Raw genomic sequence first — 12,485 nt, 5'->3', positions numbered from 1 at the left:
CAGAATCCGGATAACATCATCCATATGTTCCTGACAAGGGGAATTTAAGAACTGACTTACCACACTAACTGCAAAAGAAATGTCCGGACGAGTGACTGTGAGATAATTCAACTTTCCAACCAATCTCCTATACCTTCTTGAGTTAGATAGAGGTTCCCCCTGATTGGGTAGCAGTTTGATACTTGGATCCATATGAGTATTAGTTGGTTTAGCATTCAACAAACTAGTTTCTTCCAAGCATATTTCCGCTGAGAAATCACCAAACCATCTTTAGATTGAGCTTCCTCAATACCCAAGAGATAGTGGAGTTTACCAAGATCATTTGTTTGAAATTGATTAGAGAGATGTTGTTTCACCTGGAGTATTTCATGTTGATCACTACCAGTTATGACAATATCATCTACATGCACAATCAGATAAATACACTCTTGGGTTGAGTGACGATAAAAAACATAATGGTCAGCTTCTTGGAGATTGCTTAAGACCATAAAAAGACTTGATGAATTATGGTGTACTAACCTATGAAGCACAGACTCCGACACGGACACCGGGACACGACACGACACGGACACTCCGACACCGATAATGTTGAAAACATAGGACACCGACACCGCTACATATAAGTTAATATTTGAGTTTCATTTATCCATATATTGATCAAAATTAATGTCTTTAATTCTTTATTGATAACATTGTTTCAATACATGTTTAACCCTTTTTAGATGTGTGTGAGATCTGTCCAAAAATATATATAAATGTGTGTTGAGGCAAAGTAAAAAGATAAATTTTTGTTTGAAACATTTGTCTGAGTTGTCGGACATATGTGGTATGAGTGTCGTACGAGTGTCGGACACTCATTAAAAGAGTGTCGAAGCAAAGAAAAGAACCATTTTTTATGGGACACTTGTCTGACTTTTCCGACACTTATTTGACTTTTCCGACACGTGTCGTACGAGTGTCATACAAGTGTCGGACACCGACGCGTGTCGGACACCGCGACACGCCTACTCCTAGAGGTGTCCGTGCTTCATAGGTACTAACGTTAGGAGTCTTCTCATGTGTTGATTAGTTTTTTAAGTTGGATTCTTTAATTTGGAGTATATCAAGTGTATGTGTCTTGAGATTAGATGAATTATGGTGTACTGTCAAAACTGAGTACAAACACTCTCTTTTTTTATCCAATCTTTGCTTCATTACTTTGAATAATAAAATGAGTATTCCTGCTTAATACCTCAAGCATAATAAAACCATACACCAGTGAATTTTTTTTTACTAGTACGAAATCAACATGGTACCCTGAGGTCTACACCACACACTTTGTGTAGTAATCATTTGCGTTAGACTTAGACCTCAAGTTACCATGTAACACTTACTATTTACATGCAAACATAGTTTTATGAATTACATTTTGAATTTCTTAAGACATGTTTTTCCATGGTTTGAATTGCAATTAGTGAAACCATTAAAATGGCATAGAATCACAAGTTTGTTGGGCAACCAGGAACCGATATGCCTTTTGCAGTCGGACAAGATGCCAATGGACAATGTTCACCGTCAGTTCCCCACCACGTAATACTTCTATTTTCCAAACTCAGTGAAAAGTAAAGCAGAACAGTCATAAAAGCTACTCCGGTGTCAAGTGCTGCTGATAGAACATAGTTGTATCTCTGCCACCAACTTTTTCGGTAACGGAACACAAAGAAGTTGAAAACCGTTCCAAAGAAAATCCAAGCATTGTAGTTCAATGGTGTTGCTGGTGGCATCATTCCTGTAGCTCCGAGGAGAACTGGAAGGTTAATCAAAGGAATCCATGATTGTTTAGGAAAGGCTTTATGAAATAGCCAAACAATTATCGGTCCTACTGCACCTCCGAGGAAAAACCAATTCATTACACTGTAGTTTCCTTGTGAACCAAATATCCTTTTTGGTCCTACCAGACCCCAAATAACCGAAGCATCGAAGAAAACACGGTCACCTGGGCATGTCCAAGGACTACCTTCTGGAAGGAGATCATCATGACATATATTCTCGATAGAGTTTAGCAACCACCATGCTACCCCAATGTTGATGGTTCCAGCAAGCATTGTTCCTATGAACTGTACATGTATGAAAAAAATTGAATGCATCAGAAGAAAACTATGATTTTCTTTAACGAAATTTGTGGTAAGATGAGTGGAAACATAATTTACCTGAACTAAGAACATGGATCTTGGAGGGATTTTCATGTAGTGTCCAAGCTTGAAATCACTAAGGAAGGAGACTGCTTGTGCCATGCTTATGTAACCGTAGGTTTTGAAGCATACATTTGCTATTGGTCTTCCAGGGTAAATCAAACCGAAGACATACTCGGTGATGATATTCAATCCAGGTGTCTGTATTCAGAAAGAAAATGGTTCAGTTAAAATGAAATTTCAGCACAAGGTAGAGTTAGATAATGCAAAAGGAATGCAAAATTTTCAAGATCTTAACCTGGTTTGTGGTGGCAGTTATGATGCTAATAGGGAGAGTAAACACAAAAGCTAAAGATGCGGCAAAGAGAAGTCCCCACCAAGGCATCTGAATTTGGTCATTGAGAAAGATGCATAGCACGAGAGAAACAGCAAGAGTCACAGCCAACAACGCGTAAAACCACCAAGAAGGTATGTCTTTGTATCTTTTCATCAATCTTGTGTGGATATCTTCTTTACCCTTTGAAGAAGCACGATACCGCTCCATAATTTCCCTGCATATTCAGTTTTACATCAAACAAATTGTAACCTTTTGAATGAGATAGCTTATAGCTCAATAAAAGTATAAGTTGTAAAGTAAAGTAATTTAGTTTCTCATGTTCAACTATATATAGTGTAAACATCTTAGAATGTTGCATATGAACTCTTAAGAGAGTTGTGACAAAAAGTCGTCTTAAATTTAATTGTTTCTTTCAATAGTCTCACAAGCTCCCAAACAGTCTCGGAAGTACTTATTTCAGGAGATAAACTCAAATAAGTCAGCCCAAACATATTCTAAATTAAGTAAGAAATAAAACATTAATTCTAAATAATTTGGATAGATTTATTACCTTCCATAGAAGCAAGCAACATGCGAAAGGGTGGATGCTATGGTTGCAAATCCAAAGCCATAAGTGAGAGCGAAAAACACACTTAGATGAATTCTACCTTGCTCTCTATACTTTGCCTCATCTAGCTCAAACTTGTCATTGACAATAGCAGATATGTTGTATTTTTGACCTTCAGCAGTGAAAAGGTGAGAGGAGAAAATTGGAAACCTTTTAGCATTGTAAACATCTAGGACCCAATACGCAATGGGAATCACGGTATAGACTATTAGTGCATAGCCCATAAAAACATTGACAATGGCAAAGAATGGTGAGATAAGAGGGCTGAACAAGAATGATGCCACAGCAGACCAATCAAGTGTAATGGCTCCAACTCCAAGACCTTTCATGCCTGAGCCTATTTGCTGAGCTGTGACTGACTTGGAGAATACCCAACAGACCCATGATATGCTTGTGAGTGTTGTGAACAAGTATCCTGGGATCACATACCATGAAAAACTGCATACTAGTGCAATACAGAAAAACTTTGCCCGTGGCATTCGGTGGTCGTTATCTTTCTCATGCAAAGCTCTGCATACCAGCAACAGTTTTTGCATCTAATTAGTGTTAATATGTATATGGTACATAAGATACCAACATTAATTTAGAGTCTGCATACAATTTGGTTGATTTTGTGTGGAATATTATAGTCATCATGTTTGTTATGAAATGAGTCGTATATTTTTCAACTAAATTTCAAACGCAAAATTATGTGAATTTAGCACATAAGAGGTAATTAAGTTATGAGTCAAAGAAAAAACTAACACATAAGAGGTAATGTTAGCTGGTAATAAGCATCATATCCAATGTGGCACGTTACATGCCACTTATCGTGCCGTCCGCATAAGTTTATTAATATAAGAACCAAATTGATTTCAGATCAGTTTTTACATACTTTTGATGCATTTGATTTACTGGTTTTAAGACTAATGTTTCCAACACTTACACTTTTAAGGACAAACTCACTTTTTCAATGTTATTAAATGATGCATTAGCAACTACTCATGCACATGTTTTGCTTGTTGCATCCCTTTTTTCACAGAAGTAATTATAAGGTTGCTAATTTTAGTTTCATTGATCTCTCCCAACATATAAGGACTACAAGACTGTCCTCACTCCTAGTTATCTCCTATATTTGCATACAAGAGTTGCTAAATTGTCACAATCAAAGTCAAATGACTTAAGGTGAGAAAAGAGCTCAATATTAGTATGAAAGGAAACAAGTCTCATGGGGGCACATGCTGTAGTGTGGACCACAAAGCCATTAAGCCAACCAATTGCGGGTCAATTCTTAATCTAATAGAGACTTGTATAACTTAAGAATGATCACATATATTTATATTTGCCGTATGAAAACAAATCAAAATGTTTGACATCAACGTTCTTCTGGCTGGCTAGTAGCTAGTATTGAAGTCAACTGTGTTGAAGTCTTAGTTGCATATGGCCCAGCTGGGCCATCTCAGTGTTCTTATTTCAACAAATACATTCCACACGTATTCATTAATATATCTATCTCCATAATTTATTCCTCACTAAATGCCTACATATGAGGAAAATTATTAAGATAATTTTTATAGATTTATATTCATGCATGATTATCTCTATTTCAACTCAATATCTTATTAAGTACTACTTAAGAAATACACGTTAAATGATACTCTATGATACAGAGTATATTTAGAGACTAAACTAACAAATCTGGTGATAAAATATTTTTATAGTTTTGATCAAAGTCATTTGTGAGAGTGTGCAAGATGAACTACAATCTAGAATTTCAAATTTGGCACAGATAAATTGTAGCAAAATACAATATCGTAATAGGTTTGTCAAAGTTAAAACATGACTATATACGACTCCTAATTATTTTATCACGGTTAAACCATGACTAATCACATGGTCTCAAAAAATTTTAGACGTCTGGTTTTGAAATTCAGAAACTTAAGCGATTAAACGATTGTTTACCGGAAAAGTGAGACCTGGACAAGGGTGCTGGGCCACCACATGTGGGCTGGCTCCACCACATACTTCCTCAGCAACCCAGCCCATCCATATCCTAGAACCTGAAAATTCATCATGCAATCAAAATGAGTAGCTCCTTGAGTGTAAAATATAATAAATATATTATTTTAAAATAAATTCACTCAAATGATTAAGCAATACTTAATATTACAACTTGTTGTCAACAAAACTTTTGTAAGTATAAGATTCTATTAGAAGTCGGACTTTTTTCATGATTCCCAATTTTTAAAAAATAAACTAACTCAAGGAATATGTTCGACAAAACAATAATGAGCTAAAATACTAATTAAACTTTCATATAATTATTCTGAATCATTGCTAAATCTATATTAAGATATTAGAACTCAAATTTAACAAGGAAGGTAGAAATGAAATTTAACTAAAAGAAAATAAAAAGGGACGCCTGCAATTGTAAACAAACAAAGGAGATAACGGAAAAGCAACTTTTAGTGTGCTTGGTTTTAAATGAGTTAAAATTGATTTTTATAGAACTAACTTTTTTTTTTAAACTTTAAGCAAATAATTGATTTAAATATTAATTTAAATATTTTATTATATTCTATAATTTTTTTTAAATTTCAAAAAATTATTTAAATTTAAATAACTTTTCATAAAAACTATTTTAATGATATATAGTTTTTTGAAAATATGTAATTTTGACAGTATTTTTATTTTTAATAATAAATATTCAAACTATTGGCAAAGTATGCTTTTAAGTGAAATAATGTGAGGATGACAATGAGTCAATCATGACATCGCCATGAAAAGGACAAACAACCAGCAATATTTTGTAATTAACGTCTCTAATCATAATTTTTAATTAAATATATTAACTTTGTACATATCAGTTTATAATAATTTCGGTAATAACTAAAAAATTATTGCTGAGAGAAAAAAAAAAAGTGTGTTGAGAAAAAGAAACTTGACCTGAGTAGTAATAATGAGAAGCCAAGCAGCATGAAAAGAAATACTCCTTCCATAAAACGCTTTAATAATATTCACAATCCCAACCGCATAAGGCGACCCGGATCCGAACGCGCTTCCCGCATTTGCAAATATAGTAATCAACACATGCTCCTTCATGTTAAACGGACCCGGGTTAAACGACACCATTTTCGACCCGAACCCGGGGAGAGTAAACTTCGTCGACGGCAGAACCGCCGCCATGAAGTGCCCGATCGGAAGCGTCGCGACCTGAACGGAGATGAGAGTGATGATGAGAGGCTCCGTTCGGTACGCGAAGAATTGGTTGAGGAAGGAGAGGATTGAGCATGAAATGAGACCGAGAAACCACATGCGGAAGGTCCATACCGGTTGAGTATGGTCGTCGGTGTTTGTTACGGTGAGACGGACTTCTTCGATGGGAGATAGCTCATCTTCGTCTTCTTCTTCTTCTACTTTTTCGTTTTGGTTTGATATCGGTGCTACTTTCTCTGTATCGAATGTGTTCATTCTGTTAGAGTTTTAGAGAGAGAAAGTGATGAGAGAGAGTGGTTATATGGTGGCGAAGGTTTTGAAGATTTGTTACATTGGAATTAAGGGTTGTTAGTTGTTACTATTATATAGAATTTGCTGTAAGTTGTTAGTATCTTCTTCTGTTAGTGGCTTTTTTTTTCTCTGTTCTAATCAAGTAGAATCTAATTGATTCTTTATCTTGTATTTTTATTGGTGTTTTAGTATTTAATTTATAAAAATGTGTTATTTGACATATTTTATTTTTTATTTAGTGGTGAAGATTAATCAACTATTTTGAGTGGAATGATAATTGAGTTTTTGTATTATAATAATAATAAATATTAAAATATTTATTTATAATGTTTAAAATGATTGATTTTACCATTAAAAAAAAAGTAGCAGTACTGTATAAATTTTATTATATTTAAAATTAATTTTTAAAAAAAAATAAAAATTGTAAAAGAAAATAGGAATTAGTTTGAAGCAATATTTTAAAAACTAGACTAATCGTATGGTTCAAAAGAAAACAGAAATTTCGTCGATTCGGTCTCCAATCTAATTTTTAAAACATTAATTTAAAATTTTGAAATTTAAGCACCAAGTAACTAGTCAACAAGTTTTGGACTTCATTATGATAAAATTGACTTAAATTGATATTGAGTGCAAATTTGGTTTTAAATTCAATAGATTAATAAAGAAGAAGAAGAAAAATACAAAGTCTTAATGTGAAATGGATTTGATAGGAGAAAATCGGATTCATACTTCATCGTTAAAAACTACTAGATCCATTTATACGCATTAATTGATCTGAATTATCTATTTTTTTTCAACCATTCACATTATATATTCGTGAAATCAAATCATGTTTAAATAATGCAGACAGTTTAGAGTATGAAACAAATATGGATAGATGATGAGAAGAATATTCAAAAATTGATGCAGGCTGTAGAGTATGAAAGATCCCAAGACAGTGTTTTGGTTTATCTGTTTGATGACATGGCTGTCATGATGACGTTGGCGAGATACTAGTGGTAAATCAAGTTGGTTATAAATGTGCTGGCTGGCACATGTATGTATATTTGTGTGAAAGCTTGACTTGATTTGTTTTCTTTCTCATAGCGACGACTCCTTTTGAAATGCACGAAAGTGGTCCACCAGATCTTAAATCAGGCTCTGGTATCATGTTAAGAAATATGGTTAGGTCTAACTCAATCTTACAAAACCGACTTGTAGGGTGAGGATGGCCCCCAATTATAAACACATGTTCAAATCATATATTGTCCAATGTGGGACTCTTAACATCTTTTATAATTTATACAAAAAATCGATGTGGGATTTAATTCTCTACTACTCTTTCCGTCTCAAAATAAAAGTCGTTTAAGATTGCTACACACAGATTAAGAGTCAATAAAAATAATATTTTAAAAAAATTATCATTAATTACTATTGTTTGTTTTATATTGTCATGACTGGAAAAAAATTGTAGATAAAAAATAAAATTAGTAAAAATTAATTAAAAAATAAAAAAAACAATTATTTTAAGACAATTTTATAAGATTAGAAAGACAATTATTTTGAAATTTCTTTTCAACACCTTTTATATATGCACTGAGCTTTATATTGGAAACTGATTTTCTTTCCCTTGTCTTTCTTTTCACGTGTGTGTATTACTGTGTTTATCTCTTACACTTTTTTGCTTCTCCTCTTTCTTTTCACTATCCTTGTTTTTAATATAAAAAAAAACAAAAACACCACAGACACAAACACTATGTTGAAATGGATGAGAAAAAGGTGGTTGTGAAATGGACAAAATTAAGATGAAGCATGCAAGTGGAACTACAATGAGACACATTAAAAAAAAAAAAAAAACAATCTAGTAAATCAACAATCTTGGTTGCATGCAATGGTGATATCTCCGGGGAGAAAAAAGCAATTTTTTCTTTCTTTTTTTAACAAACCGTTTAAATCCAACAGATATACATGTAGTGTATGTTTGGTTTGATTTTTGGAAGGGTCAAAAGCAATTTTAGAAGTATAGAATTGATTCGGGGTGATTTTAAGATGTTTGGTTAGGCAGAAGTAAAATTGATTCTACTTGAAGCTAAAATTTGTAGCTTCTGCCTTCAAAATTGATTATGGATAATTTTTATACAGAAATTTATTGTTCAACTCACTTTTACATAAATGTATCCAAACATAAATCAATTTCGCTAAACTCAATTCTGATAAAATCAATTCTACCAAACTCAATTCTACTATAATTAATTTTGTCCACCATCAATCCAAATACACATGTAGTCTGTAAAAATCGTGAACCAAAAAAATCAAACAATCAAATGGTAGAAAATGGATTGGAGTTTTACATTCGATGGTTTTCTTCAGAAGGGGTTTTATGACCCGGAGCTGATCAATGTCCACCCTAGGGGTGGACAAAATGCCACCAACCGCAGGTAACCGACCGGCCCATACAATCCGAATGCTTTCGGTCAAGTTCGGGTCTGCGGGTCAAACGGTTTGGTCCTACGGTTTTAAGTGGGTAGCAGCGGTTCGGTTCGGTTGGTCTAATCCAATCCAAAAAAAACCGAACCCGACCGACTTTTAATATTATTTATATTATTTTGTTTAATATTTATATTTATATTGGGCTGGATTGGACTATTTCTTAAGCCCAATAAATATCTCATTAACCTAACACAAGAAAACCCTAGCCGTCAGTCTTCTCCTCTTCCCATCTTCGTCTCTATCTCTCTGCTTTTCTCTCACGGTTACAAACCCTTATGCATTCTCCTTCCCCGATCTCTCTCTGTTTCCTCTCACAGTCACAAACCCTAACTACTTCACTTCTGCTTCTATTATCTCTTTATGATTTCTCTTTCAACCACAAACCTTTTTTCATATGTAATTTTTGAAACTTAATATCATTATAATCTTCTTTTTAACTAACAAATGTTTATTTTGTAGTTTGCAGGTTTATCTTTATCATTCGCTATCATCTTTTTTCCTGCAGTTGGATGGATTCAAGGCTACATTAGAGAAATTTTATACGTTTTATATCAGTAATCAAAAGGTTAGTAGTTGATTTATGTGATTTATACACTATTGTGATTTAGAGAGTGTTTGTTTAAATTTAAGGTTTGTGTTTGTGTTTTTGTTTAGTTGTCAATCTCTAAAAGTGATTTAGGGTTAAGATCTTTTATTATGTTATGTATGGATCTGATGAACAATAATGGTTTATGTATGGATCTGATGAACAATAATGATTTATGTATGTATCTGATGAACTATAATGGTTTATGTATGGATCTGATGAACTATAATGGTTTTGTGTTAAAAAATCTTAGTGTTTTGATCTTGCAGCTTGAAAGATAATAAAAGTTTTCATAGATTACATAAAAATGAAGGAATTAATTCTTGGAACGTCCTAGTGGTAAAACTTTATTTTTTGTTTTTCAGGTAAACAAAAGATTGGTGTAAGTTGTTGTGTTTGAAACATGATTACTAAACATCCTTGCAGATGCCTCCATTGACAACAACAATACTGCAAGGGATATGTGGCCTCTTTGGTATAGTTAAAGCAAAAATGTATACCATGAGTTTTCTTATAGGTATTACTTACATGTATAATATATGCTATAATTTGTTAACATGATAGATATATTTTGATAGGTTTTGATATAATTTTATGATTGTTAATTATGTTAAGTTTCTATTTGTTAAAATCATAGTTATGTTTTGTTTGGGTTTGATATAATTTTGTGATTGTAAATTTGTGAAGTTTCTATCTTTTTCTACAGGGAACTTATGAACATGAGGAAACAGCGGACTTATGAACTTGTGTAGAAGCCGGAAGGAAATGCACTTAGGAATGAATAAGATCATTTAAAGATCTTAGTATTTGTGTTTCTGATTTTTTAATTTTTAAAGGACTTAAAATGGACTGAATTTTATTGATATACTCTGTTATAATTTTTCATTTATCTTACTGATTGTGAGGTATCTCACTTTTTTATGGATTAAGTGATTAAAGTCATTTATTGACATTTACATTATTTTAATTTGGTTGATTTAGGTCTATATTTAATTAAAGCAATTTATTGATGTATATTTTAAATTTAATAATGATTTGGTGCAATAACTAGTATAATTTGGTGAAATTGTTAGTATTTTTTTATTCAAATAAACAATATAAAAAAAAGTTGATTTTGTCATTTTTAAAATTAAAATAAAACTAATGTTGTGATGTAATTTGGCTGGAAATTGGAATGGCCCAATAACTACTAATAAGAATTTTCAAAAATTAAAAAAAAAAACAAAAAAATCATTGCCCACATAAAAAAACCGAAATTAATCGGTCCAGCTAACCGAACCCGTTTCTACCCGAAACTGAAAAACCCGAAAATTGGTTTGGTCGGAATTGGGCCAATAGATACCACCCGAGGGTTGGGCCGGATTGGGGTTTTGGGCCCGAACCCGAACCGGCCCGAACCGATGTCCACCCCTAGTCCACCCCTAAGGAAGAGAGATAGAGAACCAAATAAAATATTTTAATAGTTAAATTTAATATTCTAAACCAATGTATGAAGGGTGGATGGGATAACTCAATAAGTAAGTGACACTTGACTTAAATAGGTGTAAGCCTCCTAGTTTAGAGTTTGATCTCAAACGAAAATATTTATTTATATTTATGCATATAAACAAGTTGTTTATATTTATAAATCAACAATTTTTAAAAAAAATCATTGCATTAGATAGAAAGAATATTTACATACTTAAGAGAAATAATATATTACTAATTATCAAACACACCAATAAAATTTAAACAATATGTCTCTTAAAAGAAAATTTAATATTTTAAATTATTTCTTAGGCAAAAAAAAAACTTAAAAGAAAAAATTCAAAATCTAAATACCTTGTTGTTCTTCTAATTCTATCATAGAAAAACAAATGGAAACAATATATTATCAGTAGTCTAATACGTCAAATAAAATTTAGAATTAAGGCCTAACATGTCCTTTTATAATAAGAAGAACAAAATCCTAAAAGAAAAAATCACACAGAAATAAATTTAAAGGTAGTAATCCTCATAACATCCGCACCTAACAAGTACCTAATCTGACTAGGAGAAGACTAAAAGAAAATAATATTATGCTCCAACTAGCAACTTATATTGGCTAAAGCACCAGCACACTGATTAGCTTCCCTATAGGAATGCACCATAGCCACCCCATTGTAAATTCAATAAGCAACGAATATTTTTCACCAAAGTTTAACCTACCATAATATTAGACACACAGTTCTTAAGCACCTGCACAAACGCCATAGAATCTGCATTCAACTCCACATCAGAAAAACCTAGACTACAAGCATATTTCAACCCTTTTAAAACACCGCATAACTCAACAACATAGGCACTATACGAACCTACATATTTAGAGAAACCAATAATCTAATGACCCTTGTTGTCTCTGATAACTCTTTCACAACCAGTTATTTCCCGTCCTTATAAATGTTGGGTCTGTTAGCTGGAAATTTCGATAACATGGTAATGTGTTAGGTGCCAAAATGTGTTTATATTAAGTATAATTAATGGCACCTTTCGACCGTTTTTGTCGGATATTCGTACAATTCCCTGAAGTTTTAGATAATTATTTATAGTTTATAATATTAAGCTTTCATTTTATGTTAATATGTGTTTTAGTTATGATTTTGTAGGTTTTAGCCAATTTTGGGGAAGTTTGGAGCTTGTTTTGAGCTTTGCAAGAGAGTGCCTGGCAGAAGTAAGCGCGCGTCGCGCGGAGATGTGGGCGCGTCGCGCCCTGGGCAAGATATTTTGGAGCTTCAAAGCAGAGAGTTGCGCGCGTCACGCGCATGGGCGGTTTAAATTTCTTAAGTGTATTGGCGCGAAGCGCGCTGGAGG

The 12,485-nt window shown here is 33.0% G+C and overlaps 1 protein-coding gene and 1 long non-coding RNA gene across 2 annotated transcripts; one reads left to right on the top strand and one right to left on the bottom strand.

Annotated features, from left to right (window-relative positions):
* Positions 1-1,197: 1,197 nt before the first annotated feature.
* Positions 1,198-6,732, bottom strand: LOC131645058 (oligopeptide transporter 4-like). Its single transcript, XM_058915714.1, has 6 exons — positions 6,041-6,732; positions 5,057-5,154; positions 3,059-3,625; positions 2,470-2,722; positions 2,190-2,372; positions 1,198-2,096 (listed from the first exon to the last, which is right to left on the bottom strand). Exons 1-6 carry the CDS (start codon positions 6,563-6,565, stop codon positions 1,479-1,481), a joined length of 2,244 nt encoding a protein of 747 aa, XP_058771697.1. The 5' UTR covers positions 6,566-6,732; the 3' UTR covers positions 1,198-1,478.
* A 2,502-nt stretch (positions 6,733-9,234) lies between these two features.
* On the top strand, positions 9,235-10,617 carry LOC131645060 (uncharacterized). The gene is made up of 3 exons (XR_009296868.1): positions 9,235-9,635; positions 10,022-10,173; positions 10,363-10,617. It is a non-coding gene; the product is annotated as an uncharacterized LOC131645060 (long non-coding RNA).
* The last annotated feature ends 1,868 nt before the right edge of the window (positions 10,618-12,485 follow it).

Source organism: Vicia villosa, linkage group LG1 (assembly GCF_029867415.1).
Source record: "Vicia villosa cultivar HV-30 ecotype Madison, WI linkage group LG1, Vvil1.0, whole genome shotgun sequence".
Classification (NCBI taxonomy): Eukaryota; Viridiplantae; Streptophyta; class Magnoliopsida; order Fabales; family Fabaceae; genus Vicia; species Vicia villosa.
The sequence above is the reverse complement of the archived record's forward strand: the minus strand, read 5'-3'. Positions and strand labels throughout refer to the sequence as shown.